Source organism: Perca fluviatilis, chromosome 18, assembly GCF_010015445.1.
Source record: "Perca fluviatilis chromosome 18, GENO_Pfluv_1.0, whole genome shotgun sequence".
NCBI classification, from domain to species: Eukaryota; Metazoa; Chordata; class Actinopteri; order Perciformes; family Percidae; genus Perca; species Perca fluviatilis.
In genome coordinates, this window is record NC_053129.1 from 15,587,039 (window position 1) to 15,608,219 (window position 21,181).

At 42.8% G+C, this 21,181-nt stretch overlaps 3 protein-coding genes across 3 annotated transcripts in view; 2 read left to right on the top strand and 1 right to left on the bottom strand.

Annotated features, from left to right (window-relative positions):
* Positions 1 to 1,044: 1,044 nt before the first annotated feature.
* Positions 1,045 to 10,855, top strand: dll4 (delta-like 4 (Drosophila)). The gene is made up of 11 exons (XM_039782510.1): positions 1,045 to 1,470; positions 1,637 to 1,897; positions 2,289 to 2,346; positions 2,984 to 3,247; positions 5,367 to 5,427; positions 6,680 to 6,810; positions 7,040 to 7,209; positions 7,307 to 7,526; positions 7,984 to 8,722; positions 9,070 to 9,178; positions 9,691 to 10,855. Exons 1-11 carry the CDS (start codon positions 1,417 to 1,419, stop codon positions 9,694 to 9,696), a joined length of 2,073 nt encoding a protein of 690 aa, XP_039638444.1. The 5' UTR covers positions 1,045 to 1,416; the 3' UTR covers positions 9,697 to 10,855.
* Positions 10,856 to 15,296: 4,441 nt separating this feature from the next.
* chac1 (ChaC, cation transport regulator homolog 1 (E. coli)) lies at positions 15,297 to 17,128 on the top strand. The gene is made up of 3 exons (XM_039782709.1): positions 15,297 to 15,962; positions 16,117 to 16,152; positions 16,281 to 17,128. The coding sequence occupies exons 1-3, from the start codon at positions 15,792 to 15,794 to the stop codon at positions 16,680 to 16,682; spliced, it is 609 nt and encodes a 202-aa protein (XP_039638643.1). The 5' UTR covers positions 15,297 to 15,791; the 3' UTR covers positions 16,683 to 17,128.
* Positions 17,129 to 19,029: 1,901 nt separating this feature from the next.
* Positions 19,030 to 21,181, bottom strand: part of ino80 (INO80 complex ATPase subunit) — a 46,228-nt gene continuing 44,076 nt past the window's right edge. The window contains 1 exon segment of the mRNA XM_039781456.1: positions 19,030 to 20,750. Coding sequence (XP_039637390.1) covers positions 20,542 to 20,750 — 209 coding nt within the window. The 3' untranslated portion in view covers positions 19,030 to 20,541.

Below are 21,181 nucleotides of genomic sequence, written 5' to 3' on the forward strand. Positions count from 1 at the left end.
GTGTGTGTGTGTGTGTGTGTGTGTGGGGAGAGAGAGTGTGAGAGAGAGAGAGAGAGAGAGAGAGAGAGAGAGAGAGAGAGAGAGAGAGAGAGAGAGAGCGCTCATTTGCATACAGCTGAATAGTTATGTCTCCCGTGTCCCGCACATTACACCCGCATGAGGGCGAGAGAGGGGCACGCGCCGTAACAATAGGAGGCACGCTGCATCTTAAACCGTAAAACGCATGGGTGGGCATGAAGGGGCACACGCCACCAACAAGATGAAACATAGGCAAAATAACATGTCATGAGAAAAAATGTGAGTTTGGACACAATGTAGGCCTGTGTATCCGTGCGTAAAAGGAAACGTAATTAGTGTTAAGGATAATGTCATATTAAAATTAAAAAAAATACACAATTTGTAGATTGTAGTTATAGAATAGTTTTATATCTATATATGGATTTGTTTTTTGCTTGTAAATGCCAAAAAAAAAAAAATCAACGTCAACGGCAATTACAACAAATGCTGGGGAGATTTTTCTTTAAATCGCATTTCTAGTTTCATTGTTTGAGATACGGCCCGAGGGAGACACGTATGACCCCACAGAGAGTGAAGGGCCTGAGAGGAAATAGCGCACAGAACGGCTCCAATTCTGTGGTGAAGCCTAATAAGGCGTGCAATTGAGTGGAACCAAGGGCAAAAGGTTGCGAGGAGTAAGAAAGTAATTGAATTCCTGCTTTCTATCCTCGTAAGTTTCGGCTCTCCTTTATTGTCCTCACTCACTGTCCATAATGTGTAAATGTGCGTCCGGGCGCATTGTGCGCTAAAAATAAGTCAACAGATGTTAAGGCTTGTTAATAATCGCCCAGTATCCATGGTGGTCAGTGAGCACAGTGCCAGTGGGTATTAAATCTGGATAATTGTTGTTGGGCTGGAAGGGAAGGGGGTTGAATATGTGGAGTGGGCGGTGTCAGTGGAGTGATTGGCAGTTTATGTAATGAGCAGCGCGGTGCAAGTCTATATATCTGGGAGGAGACGCACTACGGTTCATTCACGAGTAATAAGACGAGTGATGAACATCCGTGGCGCACTGACGCACCAAGTTCAGCACCAAAACAAGCTCTCTGAGCCGCGCGCACACAGCGGAGTGACCGTTGTGGAGTACAGTACGATGCAAGAAGGGGACGCCTGCTGACAGAAAGAAGCACGGCTGTGGATATTGGTCTTCCATCACCTTTGGATAACTTTGAAACGCTTTCTCTGGACGCTTCTGACGCACACCAGCAAGGAGCTACAGGAGAACTCCCTGGGAGTGAAGAAGGATTTATACGAGATTTTCCCCCCCTAATTTGTTTACGTTGGTGTAAATACTTTGGAATAGGAAGGTTTTACTGCTTTATTGGCTGGTGACGCGGCTGCATAGGAGAAGCGAGAAGGATGGCAGCCTGGTTCACCTTTACCATCGCATTCAGCACCACGTTGATATCACAGGTATGAAGGAGGATGACACATCTCCCGGGTGGTCCTGAGACCTCTCGGTTTTAAACAGATGAAGAGCCACTTGTTTCATGTTTTTTATTTTTTTTAAGAATAAACTATAGCCTAGGCTTTGTAACCGCAACGACGTTTTCTTAAATCATATTTCCTTCTCTTTTAGGTATTTGGATCCGGTGTTTTTGAGCTTGATCTCCACGAATTTAAAAATCACAAAGGTTTGCTGGCAAACGGAAACGCGTGCAAACCCAACTGCAGGACTTATTTTAGAATTTGCTTGAAGAACTATCAGGCTGTGGTCTCGCCAGGTGACTGCATCTTTGGAAGTACAATGACAGCAGTGCTGGGGACAAACTCTTTCAGCGCCAAGGACAGTGGCACTTTACCTAGACCGATTCAGATACCGTTCACCTTTGGATGGCCGGTAAGAGCGTGGAGCAGTACATCCACTTTATGTATTTTATTACAGCCACCGCTATTATGTTGTTTCAGGGAACTGCTATGCATTTTGGGAGCGTACCGGTTATTGGTCAGCTCATCTAATCCATATCATTAGTTAATACTCATGTCGACAAACTGATTGGACTGCTACGACGTCGTTCATTTCAAAATCCAGAAGGACCTGCAATGATCATTGTTACACATATTAAAATGAAATTCAAAGAGCTCTTTTCAACCATCAACAGTCTATGAAACAGAATAGAAAAAAGAAAAAATATAAGCTTTCTGCCCTAAATTATCAGATCTGTAAAAAGAAAAAAAGAAGAAAAAAGATTCAAATGGATATTAATGAACTGCATGTTTTTTCTCCTTAGGGGTCATTTTCATTAATAATTGAAGCCTGGCATTCACCTTATGGAAGTCTACCTGTAGGTAAGTACGACGTGTTTTTACCACAGGAGGGAGCTCTGTCAGTACATTTAACACACGAGGCTCTCCAGCTAGTTTACCATTTTGCACAAATACATGCAAAAAAAGATAAATGTAGGCTATTAAATACAGCTCAGTCACTCCACATTTCCCTCCTGTTAATTGTTCATAATTTCACACATTTTCATGCCTATTCACTCCTTTGTTATGAACTTCAGAACACCTTTTTCATTCTTGTACCCAATACAATTGAACTTCCTCTGGTTTATTTTTGTCGTGGGAAAGAGCTGTGGGCTTTGGTGAGAATACACAGTGCCTGCCAAAAACCCCTGACTACATCTTCCTGTATTTTACACCTTACTCTGTTCCGCCCTTTGGAAGAGGGGACTGGGCCTGGGAATGTTTTTGCTGACGGAAAGAAAGAGGAAATTTCAACCTGAGTTTATCTTTCATCTAAACTGTATGGGATTTGATAAGGGATGCAGCTTGGTACTGGGCAGATTATTAAAGCGAAAGTGGATGACTTTTGAACCCGCAAGCTATTTATGATGTAGACATAAAACCACAATCATCCCAGTACATAAAAAGGCTTAGATATCCTACATTAATTCTGACTTCCTTCTCTTTTTATCTCTTTCAGATACGAACAACCCAGAGTGTTTGATTAGCTTTATGGCCATCCAAAGACAGCTTGGTGTAGGAACTGATTGGTCTCAGGATACGCAGACTGGAAAGCAGACTGAGCTGAGATATGCTTACCGGTTCATCTGCAACGAAAGTTACTATGGAGAAAGTTGTTCCAAAAAATGTGCGCCCAGGGACGACCGATTTGGCCACTACACCTGCAACCATGACGGGCAGTTATCCTGTCTGCCTGGCTGGAAGGGGAAATACTGCGAAGAACGTAAGCAATCTACTAAGCCTATTCACAAATCAGCCTAGTTATGCATTGTAGTTGACACTGGAGTTTAGTTGTTCAGTGTTGGTGTGTTTTCTTTTAACACAAGAGGGTCGTCCAGATGTTTGCTAACGACTTATAGCTAGTGGAATCTGTTTCGGCCTAGCTGTGGAGCTCGGTATGATAAGAACTCTTTTTAGGATTGGGTAGACAGTCCTTACCTTAAAAGAGTTGTTACTTCTGCAAGACTTCCTCATGATGTGTGATCTTTGCCCTTCAACATTACGGTGTAGGTCCTAGAGAGAAAAAAGATTTGTGAGCATACACAAGTTACAGATTTTATAGTTATTAAGTTGTAAGATAACCCATAGGTCATCATTATTAAGGCCACAAAATGTCGAGTGCTATAGCAAGACATGACGTGATGATATCTGGCAAGTCTGACAGGCAATTTTGGTGTAGAATGCATTTTCAGTCTCATGTAATTTGCAATCATATAATTCTGATGTGTAATTGGTTGTGGGTTTGTGAACACTCACTGAATATGGGTTGAGGGACAGACAGTTTAGCATGACAACAGGCACATTATACTGTGCTAACCCACTTGGCCAAATCATAGACCAACACTCCCATGTTTTGGACATCGCTGAATGGGCCTATGAGGAGGCCCGATGCCATTTGGCTCCACAACACCAAGGGCCCTTTTCACCAAAACAAATTAATCAAAGAGTAGAATTGGAAGGAGGCACCGTGAGAGTAATAGTTACCATGTGCTGGATATGTGGCCACATGGGTGACAGCGGATCTGTCATCCATGTCACTTGGTGGTGAAAGAGAAAATGGCATGTGCTATTTTGACTGTGGCGCCAAATTCTAACCAGATGGGCTCACGTGTTGCAATTACAGACACATCAATCGTCGGTGACTACAGAAAATATACATTAGAAAGACAGATTAGGCATCTTTCAGACACTATAATTTTGCCTCTCTCTCACACTCCCATATATCAACTTAAACAAGCCAGGTCATTTGGGCCTAAACACTTTAGGAGGTTGAAGAAACTCGGTTTTTAACAACACAACAAAGCGCACATTGTACATTTAAGATAAGCAGCAGTAAAGGTCAAAATCAACCTAATTAAACCGGAAACAAATGGCTAATGAGCACACAGCTGCAAAGACTAAAAGGATCACTTCCTAGCTTAACGATTTCCATAGCTGGTCAATATTCAAATTAAGTTCACACAGACAGGTGTGCATTTACCTGGCGTTTTGTTACAAGTATGTCTAAAAGGCATTTACAGCCACATTTGAACTGAGAGGTTGTTTTTTTTCACTTTTTTTTTTTAACCTTCATAAAGTATTGTACCGCGCGTGTCCGGTAACATAATCCGCAGACGGGGAGGGGTGGTGCGCGGGCATTGATAGGAGGAGCTCAGGCGACTGCACGCGCCAAGGTTAATCGCGGCATTATTTATCCGCCACGCGCCATCGATGGTGAGTCCCTTCCATTGTTGGGCGCGCGGTAGTAGCAGCTGCAAATATGTTTCTGGCAGACCACAAACAACAATAGTGACAGCTGTCCGCTATTGAGAGCAAGCATCTGTTCTGGACTAAACCGGCCGCTTACCGCCAGTCGCCTGATATGTTGTCCTGCGAATCAGTCTCATGCAAGACCGGTACACTTAAAACAGGACAAACAAACCCTCAACCGATTTCCCCAGTGGTAGCGGGGGGGGGGGGCGTGGCGGACAGGTTTAGATCACATGAAGGCTTCTAAAGGAAAGTTGAGACCGATTGAGGCCTCACTTCAACAAGTAGGATCACAGTTGGCTATTTCAAGAAAATGAGGGCTCTGTAGCCTTGGTTGCCATGGAGTGTGAGTGGCTCCTACAGTTTTATTTTACTTCTAGCATCTAGCCTTCATGTTTCATTTTAAGTGCCTGCAATGTTTGCTTCCTACTTGTTATTTTTTTAACAGTTTGAAAGTTGTGAAACTTTGAATATTTGGCATTTGTCCCCATGCACGGTTATGCTAAAACATCCTAGGTGGGAGCATTAGCAAAAAAAAGAGCAACAGACTTACTGTATGTCTGTGTTTTTTTTTTTTTCTCTCTTTGCTTTAGCCATCTGTCTGGAGGGCTGCAGCGAGAGGAACGGAAACTGCTCCAAACCTGGCGAGTGTGTGTAAGTATTAATAATTGTGAGGTGTTGAAATAAGTGTTGGCTGTTGTGTAGGAACATTAGTTACAGTAGTTACATCCACGTGGTTGTGTTTCTCTAAGATCCATTTTCAAGCTAATTGTCATATTAACATCATTAACTCTGTCTCCTGCAAATTATTTTTTATATAAAACTAATCACAGCGGGATGTGTAATGTCTTGAAGAGCCACATAGGCTTTTCTGGCATCTTAGTAAGAGACGTTAAGCTCACTAAATCAACAAAATATAAGTGTTTTCCCCTCCCTCTTTTCCCTGCATCACTCACAGACTTCTCTGCTTCCCATGTTCCTTTCTTGTTACTACCATGTATCACTCACCAGCAAGGACAATTCACACACTCACCCACTCGCTGTGAGAAATTCCCCCTGAATCCTATTTTGCCCTCTTTTTAGACACAAATCCATCATTCCCACCGCTAAAACTGACCCAAATTTAGGTTAAACCCTTTAGATACCTAACACCGTAAAGCTGCACGCTCACTCAGCAAAAATGTTGAAACCTTAAAAGTGCATCTTAAGACCCACAATCTCATGGTTTGACAAGGTTGCTGCGCCACAGTGCTGAGAAACAGATATTCATGGGAAACAAGAATAAAATGCTTTGACTGTTGGCTGGCTGCCAGAAATCTTGAATGCCATATTTCACCTTTTGTGCTATTATATTATTACTCTTTATCCTAAGTATACTGCACATACCTTTTATGATTGTTTGCCTGTGTTTAACATGTAGTTACATTCACATTGTTTGTAATGTAGACAATGCTTTTATTATTAGTTGCATGGTTATACAAAACACAGTGTGTCTTGTATGCAATAACTGATGTGTGATGAGGTTGGGGAAAACATAATCACCAGGGCTGATGCATGATTTCACTTTGCACTTACTGTATATCATGCCTTCTTATCATTTTTTCTTTTTTTGTGATGGATTTATATGAGCTTTAAATGACTGTATCCAACTGTGGTGCAACTATTAATGTCTGGTTGCATGATTGATGATTGCTTTCTTATGTAATCACTAGCTAATCCATGACTGGGCTATAAAGCATAGATGTCTACTCTCATTTAATCTAAAGTTGACTGTTTGCATGTTTAAATAGAATGTGAAATGGCTGGTTTCAAGTGCCACATTCAGATGTGTTAGTCATGGCAATTATAAGATCTACAATATGATAAAGAAGTGATTAATCAAGGAACATATTTTGTCATTTTGCAGATGCAGAGATGGCTGGAAGGGTACCTTCTGTGACGAGTGTAGGAAGTACCCGGCCTGTAAGCACGGTACCTGCCAGCTGCCATGGCAGTGTAACTGTCAGGAGGGCTGGGGAGGCCTATTATGTGACCAAGGTACACCAGACAACTTGGACCACTGCTGCTGTTCCTTTTTAGGAGATGTTCTCATATTACTTGTACACTGTTTTCATTTGAATTAACTTGAAAGCATTAGTAAATTAGGTTTCCTCTGAAGTGTTCCATTCATAGCTTTGTACATATCCGGGGTAGATAGTTCTTTTTTTTTTTTTCTTTTTTTTTTCCCTGCGGGCTCCCTGTAAACAAACACTCTTCTCTCCCCCAGACCTGAACTTCTGCACCCATCACCATCCCTGTGTGAATGGCGCCACCTGTATGAACACAGGACAGGGCAGCTATACGTGTACATGTCTGCCAGGTTTCACAGGGGTCAACTGTGAGCTGGAGATGCAGGAGTGTGACAGCAAACCCTGCAGGAATGGAGGGATATGCACAGTAAGTTGGAAACGGATACATTACATTTTAATAGTCCCATGATTCCGTTGTTTTCAAACCGTCTGCCTCACTTGTCCTTCATGCAATTTCTCCATAGAATTTGGACAGTGGCTACATGTGCGCATGTCCCCAAGGTTTCGAGGGCTCCCACTGTGAGCACAGCCTGCTGACGTGCGCCGACTCCCCGTGTTTCCACAGCGGCAAATGCTGGGAGAAGGACAATGGCCGCAGCTACATGTGCGAGTGTCCCCGCGGCTACACCGGACTCAACTGCGAGAAGAGAGTGGACAAGTGCACGTCTCTTCCCTGCGCTAATGGTACGGTCTTCCTCCCCTTTTTGCCCCCCTTTCTGAACTTCCCCTCGCTCTTTCTGCCCCCTTCAAATTCCTGCAACTGGAAGCAGTGTGGAACAACAGGAATTGGTGGGAACTTGGTGTCTATTGTCTTCCATGTAAACACTCTGCGGCTCAGAGCAGCAGCTTGGAAATGTCGCCACAGCTCGCTGCGGTTGTTGATGAAAGGGGACAAATGTCCAGCACAGCTCGATTTCTGTCTTCTTGTAAACATGGAGGGCTCTGGGATTGCTCGGTGTTGGGAGAACAATACACAGTGCTGTGGTCACACTGTGGATTTGATGGAGATGTGTGAACTGAATGGGCCTCATGGGAAGGTTTTTGGAGATCATGTTCTTTCTGATGCCGGTCGTTTTGCCTGCATGTCTCATTTGGAAAATCTGTCTTTTGTTGACACTAACCATCCTCCTCTCTTGTGTAGGTGGTCTGTGTCTGATCCACGGCGGCATGCGCGTGTGTAGCTGCCGTGCAGGATTTACCGGCCAGCGCTGCGAAATTAACATCAACGAGTGTGCCGGTAACCCCTGCCTCAACGGAGGCACCTGCCAAGACCGAATCAACGACTACACCTGCACCTGTCCCGCGGGCTACGGGGGACGCAACTGCGACAGAGCGCTGGATGAGTGTTCCCTTCGCCCATGCCTCAACAGGGGCGTTTGCACTGGGGGCGGCGGGCCAGGCAAACCTCCAGCAACCTGCGCCTGCCCATCAGGCTTCACCGGGCCGCGCTGCGAGTTCTTCGCCGCCGTCACCTCTCCCGTGACCAACGGAGAGATTCAAGACGGCTTCCAGTGGGCGGCCGTTTCTCTGGCTGTGGGGCTGGTGGCGCTGCTGGTGCTGCTGTGTATGGTGGGCCTGGCTTTCAGGCACATCCACAGGCAGGCCCAAAGAGAGAGGGGAGACACGGAGACTATGAACAACATCTCCAACGTTCAGAAAGACAACCTGATCCCCGAGTCCCAGCTGAAAAACACCAACCAGAAAATGAGCCTGGAGGTGGACTGTGATTCCGAGAAATCAAACTTTATCCATAAAAACTATATCTTGGACCCATACAACTCTAAATCAAAGGAGTTCAAGGATGAAAAGTCACAAGAGGATAAAAGTCTTATTTATGACAAATGTTTAGAAGACAAAATGCCCTTGAGTAAAATGTACAGGTAAGAAGAACCATATTCACAATGCTTGTATTAAACTATAATGGGGAAATATGATCGTGTGTGACGTTTTACTAGGACATTTCCTTTTATTTATTGTGTTCATATAATGGTGTATATTTGGAGCCCTGCTCTCACTCACACACTGCCTATCAGTTGTTAGATCCCAACATTGAACCCCAACTGTTATTTTCAAGCTTGTAAACACATTGTTCTCCATTTACACAAAGTTTATATACATATTTGACGCTTGCTTTCTGCTGCAACACTGTATGTGTGCGCGCCCTAATGCATAGCTCTGCCATGTGCTTCTAGTTTGTGTTAACGCAAAGTGTGATTTGTGTTTGCAGTGAAAAGCCAGAGTGTAGGATATCAACGATATGTTCCTCAAGAGACTCCATGTACCAGTCGGTATTTGTTATAGCAGAGGAGAGGAGGGAGTGCGTCATAGCAACTGAGGTAAGCCAAAAAAAAAACACATCTTCATCAGCATTTCCGCAGATCCTCCACTTGTAATGCATCATCATGTCGTCCCGAGTGCGCCATCCCTCACCAGTGCACCAACATTTATGACAGGGGAATATGCTTTTGGTAGAAAGACTGCATTCTGGGTATAAGCTGGGGGGAAAGCCCAATCAACTGCATTATTAGTTTTTTTTTTTAGCATTATTGTATATTACACTGACTATTCTTTATCTTGGCCATGTCACGACCTAAAAGTCCGAACATATACTAATTCCTCACACATGTTTGGCTCTGCTTGGTCTCAGAGGTGCTATGTTTTACTGCTGTGGCATTTTGTGGAATTTTTAAAGCTATTCATTTCCAAGGAAAATATAATGGTGATACCAGAGCGTATGACCTATAAGAGTTTAAAAAAAGGGCTTTGGCATTATTGTGTTATTTTATTTTCTTGTATTTTTACTAAAAAAAATTTCCTCTCTTGTTTTTTTTTTTTGCCCCCTCTACAGGTATAAACTGAGGGGTCTGAATGCGAGGGTGAAAAAGGAAAAAGACACAATCGAGGCAGAATAAAATATTCTGGATTGTTTACAAATGCTCAGAAGAGACTGGAGATTGTTTTAGATGTCCACTGCTGCTCTGGAACACTTGAGAACTGAAGAGGGCAGAAACCTCTGCTCTTCAAAAAAAAAAAGAAAACAAGACCGAACAGAACTGAGAAACTTTATGTTGACCGAGTGTTTGTATTCAAAACATGTACAGTGAAGGACCTCTCTCAGTTGTGACAACGGTTACACCGACTGGCGAATAGACAATGTGACAAGGTGTGAAGACGGACAGAGCATCGGTGAAATGTTAATTTATAATCTCAGCCATCCTGGACAGCAGAAGGAGGTGAAGGCGGATCTTTGCCCCTCGTATCTGGCCTTTTGTGATAATCATGATGACTTTGACAGCCAACCAATCAGTTTGAAAAGAAAAAAAAAAAAAAAAAGGTGCCTAAGATTTGACCCCTTCAAATCCCCCTCCCACACACTCACTCCTGCCAGCTTCGCCTGCTATGCAAGACTCCGGGTCGAGACGAGTGAACTCGCCCACTGTCGCAATCCAACCTCACAAACGCTGAGAGTTATGAATGTCTGAAACTAATCTTCAACTGTCAATCACGTGAAAATGACTGGTTGGACTTTTCCATGCAACGGTGAAGATTGTATGCAGTCCAAATTCACTAGAAGCCTTAAAAGAGGGGGTTTGAATGCTAAATTTGTGCCCTTGTCTGTTCTTGGATCATTTGCACTACAAAAGAAAAATCGAGGAAAATAGTTTTTAATCAACAGGGATTTGAAGAGAAAACCACAGGAGCGCAATAGTCAGTGCTGTGCCAGCAAGACCCAAGAGAAAGGAAAAGTTTGCATAGAAAAGTGTTTTTAAAAAGTTTTTTTTTTTTATGCAATCCAACTAAGAAAAACAAGGAGAAAAGACTGTCACACCACTGCCTGCCTATAATACATTTCAAAAATACAGAACCAATAATGTAATTTTTTTAAATGATTATTTCCAGAGTTTAATTTAAATATGACACACTGCTCTTTATATGTTTTATAATATTATTTTGTATATAATGCATATTTATAAGGACCAAACTTCTGAAGAATAAAACTACCTTGAAAACTGTTTTTAATTTGATGTCAGTAAATGGAAAAGGAAATTATTTTTGAGGTGTTTTTAAATAATGAAATTGAGTACAAATGATGATCTAATGTGTCTTGTTTTTATTATTATTATTATTATCCAGGGAAGAAAAATGTCATCCTGTACTCAATTCATACCAATACTGCTCAGCTAGACTTCTTAAATTGTTAGCAGGTTTATAAATATGAAATCCAGCTGTTCTCCTACGTTCACACATCACATATAATGCTTTGGACATTAGGTAGAAACATAAAGCCCCCTGACTGTAGCATCTTCGAGTAATTCCTGGAAACGCCTTTGGCTCCCACCCCGCTCACCCTCCTCTCGGTCTTTTTCTGGCCCTAAATTGGCTTGAAATTCAAATCCGTTTCCACGGATACCACCCCCTCAAGCTGGAAATGGCGAAACAAAGCCAGGCGCAGAGCAAAGGGGAACGCCCCCACACCCCTCATAATGCTCGCACACTCGCGTCCGCGCACACACACACACACAGCCAGCCAAACAGATGCCGTGGGGGAGCACGGAGTGAGCCTGTAGTGCCATAAAAACAGCAGCATATGCCAGGCCTCTCGCCCCGTGTGCATGACACAGAGTGAGCAGACCTCCTCCCATTTAAAAAAAAAAAAAAACACTCGAGCACTTACAGGCTCCCCAACTGCCTGCCTTCCCTTCAGGGTTAAGAGCAATATTTCAATGCCCGGTTCTGTACAACCCACTCCTGCAAACAAAGCTGGGGAGAGGGCCTGGCACCAGAGGGGAGGGGAAGCCAAATGGGAGCCGGTGGAACTGCTATGAATTCAAATAAGTGAAAAGATTTTTAGAAAAATGATGTGACTTATCAGAGCCATCTGCTCAGTCTTATTGCCCTTTGCCCTTCTTGTCCTTTGGAAAATGCTGTTGTTTCCACACAGTGTCTTCTTAATATACTATACTACATACCATCATTATTTGACGTCAAAGAGATATCACGCTCTGATCATTATTAAAATATGTTGCAGCGTGTCTGAAAATCCATTTTAGGAAATGTGTCATCCGCATTATCAAATTCAAACCTCTCCTGCTTCCAATTAACAGAAATCCCGCGACAGTCAACACCCTCTAATCATCAGCAATCAACACTCGGCAGAGAATTGGATGGCTTTTCCCTCACACACATCCTGTTAGCCTGTTGACCTAGGCATCCTCATCTAAGGGCTTGTGTGTGTGGTGGGTAAAAAAAAAGAAGAAGAAACGTTTGGAAAAGGGTGCTTCCGGCCTGGCTCAGGAAAAACATACATGTTATCACAACGATTAATCATCTGGTTAAAGCGCCTCATGCTTCGGTCTGTTACCTGACCCAGCCTGATAGTACTTTGAGTTTCTTCCCACCATCATCACACCTACAAGCAGACACACACCCTCTTTCACACTTGATCGAAGTGGCAAACACATGCTAGAGCTTTGCTCTTTGGCCTCTGGGTCTCCATGGCATGGCCAGGCATTTTCATTGTGTTATAATCACAGCATCCTGTTTGTGACCCGGTGACATCAGTTCCTGTTTCCTCCCTGATTAAAAAATGCAGAACATGCCGGCGCGGGCCAACTGCTTTTCTCACGCATCGGTTTCTTCAATCTGCACTCGAGTTTTTCAGGAAAACAACCTCAAAACCTCAAAGTGAGAGCGCAGACAAACACGCTAATCAGCAACTATTTATTCTGAAGAAGGAAGAGGGGAGAATGTGTGACATTGATGTCATGAATGGAGAATCAGGAAGCCGATTTGAAATTCAAATCTTCCTATCTCTTCATGAGGAATGTGGAAGGGCCTCATACAGTACGTCGCTCTTTTAAAAAAAAACTGTGATGCTCAATCACAATTGGGAGTGCAAAACTGCTTCTTAGCTCCAGCTTCCTTAGCTGCAAATATTTGTCACTGCATTTAAAGCCTTATTTGGCTCCTGACCATGCGTGTTTTTGTACATGCATGCATAGGTACGTCATACTAATACATTATGATGCTGTTGCCCAGTGCTCTTTAACCTAGCCCTGTCCTGCACTTGTAGCTGTCTCATTAATTAACACTACGTGTCAGTAAGAAACCCACACACACGAAATAGGTGGTCAGTACATGCCAAAAAATAAAACCCAAGGTACACTCAAGTTCAAGTTTAAAGCAGCATATTAATCAGCAGCACATACGCACTTTGGAACAAGAAACATGCTCATGTATTATTGTTAATGCAACCATAAATCAATAATGAAGACAAACCTACTGGAGGAATTTGATACATAGTCTGTCATATTCATATTCTGTGGGATCATATTCTGCAGGATCTACTTTTAGATGCCACTCAGCTGTCCCAGTAACACAGCAACGAGCTCCTGACCTAAAGAATGTTTACATCATACTCAAAAAAAGCAACCCCCACCGTCACTGCTGCAGGAGTGATATATGCAGCGATGCACCCCGGCCCTCTTTAACCAGAGCAGTATATTTTTTGTCTCCGTATAACGTCATAGTTCGAGCTGGAAAAACAAGCGGAAACACAGGGATATTTAGGGGAAAAGTCCACACACGTCACTACATAAATTCATATTTTAGTTAGCCTGGGGCTTGAATGATGATCTGTCTTAAATGCATTAGCTTGACAGCAAAGACAGCCAGACTAGTGAATATTTGATAAATCCACTAGTCAAAACATCGAAGCAGCGCTCTGTATTAGATTACAGGCAGTGCTGTCAGTATGGCTGAGTGAAGCTTTTGGTGGCCTGTGCGCTTAGAGCAGCCCAGAGATACTATGGCGCTGGCAGCAGGCTCGAGGAGTGGATGGACATGAAAGGCCACGGCATCCTGTGATGGAAGCTTTGTGCATGACCCAGGGTGGCTCAGAGGCCTGGAATGTGAGGTGCTTCAGATTTATAAGAGCTGATACAGTTGTCTGGCCTCTTATCAAGTCCGATAATGCCAGCTATTTATAGATAATCTATCTATTGAGCACAGATGAGCTTCTGCTATTACACTATATCAGATCCAGCAGGAGGGCGCGGGCATTTTTGTACATTGGATCAGGTCTTCCATCTCTCTGATCATCTCGCTCTCTCTCTCTCTCTCTCTCTCTCTCTCTCTCTCTCTCTCTCTCTCTTATTGTGTCCCTGCAGTGGACAGTGTTTTGGCAATTTTTTATTCACTATTGCCTTTTTTCTTGCTTTTGCTATTTGTATTTTCTTTGGTTTGTTAGAAGTGTGCATGGGTTGTCAACACATTGCATTACATTACATGTCATTTAGCTGACGCTTTTATCCAAAGCGACTTCCAATTCCAAGTGCTTTCAACCTTGAAGGTACAAATTCCCAACAGCAAGAAGTAAGCCAAAATACAAAGAGCCATATGAAAGTACAGCTGTAATTCTAAAACACAGTCTAAACCCTGGGGTGGTTATAAAACTCAGAAATCACCCATTCCTTCTACTGTATGAGCGTGTATTTGGCTGCCAAAGTAGGACGTTTGTTGGGTAAAGCGCATAAAAAGGGACGTATGTGTGTGTTTACAAAGTTGGAATGATTCTGCAAAAGTAAGATTTGCAATGATAACAGGCTGACCCACTGGTGAGGCAGCCAGTTACATGTGCCCTATTAAATGACCCTACCGGCTGCTGGAAGTGTCATCAAAAAACAAAACTGGGAATACACACAATACATGAAATTTAAAAAGAAAAGTATACATGTCCAGCTTGCTTCAACAAGTTCTCTCCCTGTTTTCAGAGAGCTGAGATGAACAATGGCGGTGAGGGATTCTCAGCGGTCAGTGAGTTTGTCTTGCCTTTGGATCTTTCAGCTGTGGACTAGATTACAGCCCTCACTCATTTAATGTAGGGGGCTTATTCATTTACTCACATGTCAAGAGTAATTTTGATTCATACTGTGTCAAGGTCATACTACTCCCACAAGCAGAATTATTTATTTTATTTGTTAAGTTTACTTAAATAAATATATTAGATATTGTTTTTAATTTATTTTCTTTGTGACATATCTTTTGAAATAAAATACATAGCCCTATAGGCCTCTTTCTCCCAAGACTGATGCAATGTCTTGGTGCGTTGCTTGGATGCTGCTTTGGCCCCTGAAATGCTGTGGGAAATTGCATCAGCCAGATTAGTCTGAACAATATGGAAATATCTTTAAAAATGACAACACAGGCGACCAATCATAAATTGAGTCAGTTGGAGTGACAGTTCATTGGCCAAACAGGTTGAAAGATGACGGTGCGCCTCATGTTAAATTTGAGCCAATCGTGGAACCGGTTTGGTTTGAAGTCCCGCCTTTTTCGGCGCACCGAAATGTTATTGGATACATTGTGATAGAGGACAAGCCTTCCTTAAAAGTGATTGGTTGAAAATACTGGCATAGACTCGCCCACCTGCCCTGGATGGTATAAATACGTAGGCGCCGCTGCGCCATGTTATCGGGGGAAACGCTTTAAATCACCGTCGCTTGTCGACCGGGAGAAGATCAACCACAAGGCGTTTGAAACGTCGTCAGCTGTAAAGTATACCTCGATCTTTTCATTCGTGAACTTCAAGTTCGTAATGTCACAGGCCGGCAAAGCAGCTGGCCTAAACGGGTTTTGATTATTATTATTTTTTTCATTGGTTTGAAGGCCAAAGCGGCTGCCATGGATTTTTAAGGCATAATGCGGCACCTCTAATGCAACGGCAATGCATAGTGCAAGGCAAAATCAACCGCGAAATTCCATCTTCGCAACTGCTAAGCAGTTGGGCTCAAATACCGTCCGCGGTATACCTGCGAGCCAACCGGTACCACTGCTCCTGGACCGGAGGAAGCTAACGCTAGCTAGCTAGCTAGTCCTCTTAGCTAATAACATCAATTGAAAGAGTGACCCCATCAATTCATCTCAACGTCGTCAACACACTTGATCAAAATGAAGCCTCAACACATAACCACCGGGAAGACCAGCCTGTGGATCTTCGGGTACGGGTCACTGGTGTGGAAGCCTGACTTCAAGTACAGGAGGAGCCAGGTCGGTTACATTCAAGGCTACAAGAGACGGTTCTGGCACGGAGACAACTTCCATCGCGGGAACGACGTGTTGGTGAGATGCTTAATGTTTATTCTTGACTTCGTTTGGGACGTGGTGTACGTCAGTTTTACTTTGGCACAGCCAGCTGCTGTTTGGGAGCTGCTAGGCTCATATTGCATCGGGCGTTGTCCATGAGGTGACCCCTTTCTTCTTCCTCTCTCTGCAGCCCGGAAGAGTGGTGACGCTGATTGAGGCTGATGACGTAAGTGGAAAGCTCTACTTCTATTGGTTTGTTAGTGATGCTGCAGAAACCGCAGTAGAGTTTCCAGGTTTAAAGAAAATCTGTGTAATCCCACCTTGTATAACCCCACGTTTTCCCTCTTCTTACAGGCGAGCACTTGGGGTGTGGCATTCGAGGTGACAGGCTCTCAAGTCGAGGAGTCCCTGAAGTACCTCAATGTGCGCGAGACGGTCTGTGGCGGCTACATCACCAAAATGGTGGATTTCTTCCCCGAGGGGGAGAACCAGCCTCCGGTTCAGGCGCTGGTGTACATCGCCACCTCCGACAACGCCCTCTACCTGGGGCCGGCCAGCCCGGAGATGATTGGCATCCAGATCGCGGTGTGCAGAGGGAAGACGGGCCACAACCTGGAGTATCTGCTCCGGCTGGCTGAGTTCATGAGGAACAGCTGCCCGCACGTGGAAGACCATCACCTGTTCTCCATCGAGAAAGCAGCATTGACCATGGCGTCATCACTGACCGTGGCGTCCTTTCTGTTGGCAGCCCAGTAGCTCGTACCCTTTTTGTCTCACTATCTTATACTGTATGGTGGATGAATACATCACACACACAAACTCACACACACACGCGGCTTTTCACATGCCATGCCATCTGTTTTTATGTTGTATAATATAGCTTCACACTACCATCCATTGTACTTGAATCTAATACTCCAGAAGTGATAACAAAAGGGAAGCACGCTATTACGTTTTGTTTTTCAGAAGCATGACCTCATGTTAACATTGTAAAGTTACTTCTAGTACATGTTTGTACATCAGTTACAAAATGTATGATTACTTAATTGACTGTAAACATCTGTGTGGTTTTTATTTTATTTTTTTATGCACATTAACATTTGTTTTACTTGCACAGTTCAGATTCCATCCAGTCCATACAGATGGGACAGCAATTAATTGTGGTAGTTGAACCTGTTTGCAATAAATGGCTGCTGTGATAATGTGTATTTCTTTTTCAAAGGTAAAAAGTTGCCTGTGGCAACCTTTTAACCAGTTGCAAACACAAATAAAAAAAATTAAATTATTGTTTGCCTTACAGTAACTGATGTGAGCCAGTGTAAGGTCTTTCAAATATTAATATTTATAAATTTAGCACCAGGGAACTTTTTTTTTTTTCTACAAAACAAATCCTAAATAGCATGTGGTTTATAGGCTTGGATCACTCCGTAAAGCTTTGTTTATAGCAACTCATTTTCTATTGCTTTTGTGGTAAAGAAAGTAATGGTAATATTACAAGACTTCTCTAATTTGTGCCCTTTTCTTTCCCTTAATTACTGAAAACTCTCTTCCTTAGGCCTTTAAAATTCTTAGCATTAAACTGTCTAAGAGGGAAAAATCACTCTTGAAACCGGTCAAACCTGTAATGGGGGAGACAGATCTGTTTTAAGGGGCCACAAGTTAAACAGTTTTGGAACCACCACAGACCAAATGTTATTGCACAAATTACACATATGGATATGTCAACTGTATATAAACATGCCACCTTTTGACAATATGAAGCCTGGGTATTGTTCCAGGAAGCAGGTTTCCTGACATGTAGTCTGCTTGATAACCTTCCTATTTGTTCCAGGTTTGACTGCATAATGTACTTAGCATTATCCACATAACTCATTAAATTTGCTTTTTTGGAACGTACAAATACAAACACAAACATACATTGGACACTCCCAAATGTTGGCCGGGGCAGCTTGTACCTTGGACGTGGTTCAAGTCAAGAGTCTATCTAGTTGCAGAGGCTTATATAACCGCTGGCCGGGAACAGGCCCAGACCTGGAAGTCCTGTGTTTACAGTCTGTGCAGTGGTCATGTCAGAGTGCAGCAGGAAGAACATGCTGCTGAGGCGCTCATCGAGATCAAATCGTACTGGCCCCTCACCAAACCATGTGAAAACATACTGACATGAATTCAGGTGCTACTTCAGAGTATTGCCTCTTACCCACACAATTTCAAATGCATTGCTTTTATTGGATTGTTTCTATAAAAAAGAAACTCGTAGTGCTGTAGAGCCTTGCCGATAGTTTCAGAGCCAGGGTTTTGAATATCTGCGTTTGAGGTTTCCACCTCCATCGCTGATGCTATGGAGGTGAATGGAATGTGGTTTGTGCTGCTCAAAGCACTAAAACAAACTACATTAGGAAAACTCAATATCAACATGTCCTTCCAAAAACAATTACTGAGGTCTCACTGTGAACAGTTTTCATAGGGACTATTTCTTCAATAGAAAGTAGTTCCAATGAAAACTGTCCACAACAAGGTCCTGTAGATCATCCTGAGGAACAGGGGACATAGTGGACTGGATGTGACCTGGAGGTGCATAGGGGGGCCTTCCAAATAAGATTTTATTTAAAATGCTTTTTTTTCTTCTTTTTTTTAGGTTTAATATTGAGAACCGTGTGCAGTATTTAGCAAAACAGTGCAATTTCGAATTGTAAACAGAACGCAAAGTGACAACTGTGGTTGTACTTTGCAGGCTCGGTGAAGAGATTTGGAAATCTGCTGTATTTCAGGTTCCAATTTCAGTGTGTAAACATTCTCTAAAAACATATGATTGCAGGTGTATTGGGTGCCAAACACCAGCTTCATGAAAATCAGCACCAAGTCAAAAATCGTTAACTTGTGGCCTACTAAAATCTCTTTTAAGAAACATTTAAGGATCCCATTACACAATTGCTCCCCATTAGGTGTTTAATATAACATATTGTTCATGTTTGCAAACATTTTTCCATCCTTTGTGGGTGGAATGATGGAGCCAAGTTTACAAGCCCCATGCTAAACTATCGTCCTAAACGGCAATGCAGATTTATGTGAGCAGTATTAGTATAATGAGCACAAAAAGAACGGCTAATTTAGCACTCTTTTATTTTCAGTCGGCTCCTCCTGTTAGTAAAATGGCAGATGCATTTTCTTCATATGTACACATGACCTATAAAAATAGACAGGCAAATGAGGGAAAAGCCAGAGGAAATGTCACTCTCATCATTATGTACATCAATATAGAACATCATATTTTAATCACACTATAACACAAAACCAACCTATAACAGACGTAGTGCTCAACTTAGGACACTGATGCAAACTTTTTTTTTTCTTCCTAAAACATCAATGACATCAAAGAGAACCACAGACTCCTCATCACAAAAAAAAAAAACAATTTCTGAAAAATAAAAATGGCTTCAGTACAATTTACACTGTTTTACAGCTGAATACCCCGTTCACAATTATCATCAATTGCCCATTTTAACACAACTCAAATAACTTAAATATAGACAACCAAATAATCTGAGTGAATTCATAAATTTACGGTTAGCAGCATAGCCGGATCCACCAGTACCCCTAATTTTGAATTATCATGTTCACATCAACCATTCATTCATTTTCCCATTGGACAAAAAATATATCATCGATTTACATTTCCGTCTGCACGGGAAATACATTTCATGGACAAATATTTTTCAAAATGTTAAGACTTGCCATGTTTGGTATGGGTACTGGCATCTTTTATTACAAAAATAGGAGCTTTAGTAGAAAAGCTGTAGACGTATTGTTTGGTAAAGTGTGGGTCGGTAAGGTGTGGGTTCACATTAAGCTCTGTGAAATGCAGAACTGTCCACCAGTTTGCGCCAAGCACATCTACAGGACAATTAAATAACCTAATGTACAAGTATGGGAATCAATAACACCAAAAAAAAAACAAAAAATAAAACGGAAGACGTGGCTCAGTGCATTTGACAGAAACTCCTTTGCCTCCCTAAACTGGCAAACATTTCAAAGCCCTTTAAGCTACATGTGTTGGCTCACGTCTTTGTTGTAACATCATAGCTAGGTAGCAAATCAAAAGAGTTTCCGGTCATCGTGAATAAAAAAGTACGGTCCGTCTTCTCAAAAAGCACTTGGAAATACTCTTGTCACAATGCAAACAAAAATACTCAAGGCAGATTTTGTCCACTGACCCGGACACATTAAAATAAAACGGGACCAAGAAATGTAGAGGCTGGTAGGGACTGTACCTTCAAGTGTGTGCGTGTGTGTGTGTGTGTGTGTGTGTGTGTGTGTGTGTGTGTGTGAGAAGACAGTCCTTTTAGTTGCTGAACCAGCAGACACAGCATGGTCCTCCAGGTAGTGAGCCTCTGTTACTATATGTACTGTAATCCCTATTAGTTTAGGCGTAGGGCGTCTGTGGGGATCACAGTGAGAGAAGGTCAGTTTTCTGTGTGTGTGTGTGTGTGTGTGTGTGTGTGTGTGTGTGTGTGTGTGTGTGTGTGTGTGTGTGTGTGTGTGTGTGTGTGTGTGAGTGAGTGTGAGCGAGAGAGAGAGAGAGAGAGAGAGAGGGCACATTCAAGTGTGTACGAGTCCATTATCGAGCCCCGGGACCACCGGGGCCCTTGCCTTTCCTGACTGTGCCGTGGCCGCTGTGGTGGTGGCTGTGGGCCAGCTGTTTGTTGGGGCTCGGGGTGGAGGCGCCTCCTTTGGCCTGGGGGGAGGAGCTTCTGCTGGGGTTGAAGGCGGGGCTGGTGCCAGACCGGCCCAGGGAAGGCTGCAGGGGGCTGGACGCAGCGAGGCCTGCTGGAAGGAGAGACGGTCACAGCCATGGTTACTCTGAGGAAACTAGCAGTGTGTCCGAAATTAAAAAACTACATTCTAACTTTGTACAATATGTAATACAGCAGGGACCCCCAACTGGCGGACTCCTGCGGTCTGGACCGCGAAGCCTTTTTGACACAACTGGGAAATATATATATATATATATATATATATATATATATATATATATATATATATATATATATATATATATATATATAAATGATATGGGTGTTTATTTTGTCAAAAAATGAATTTTTAACAGGCAGAACGAGGCCAGCTCTGTAGAGCTGTATGGGTCCTGTTTTTATGGACGGAAAGGAATATTCACAAAGGAAATTGAGATCTGATGGATTTATATGCCACTTTTTTTATTTCAGCGTATGTTTGTTCATAATAGGCACTGTATTTTT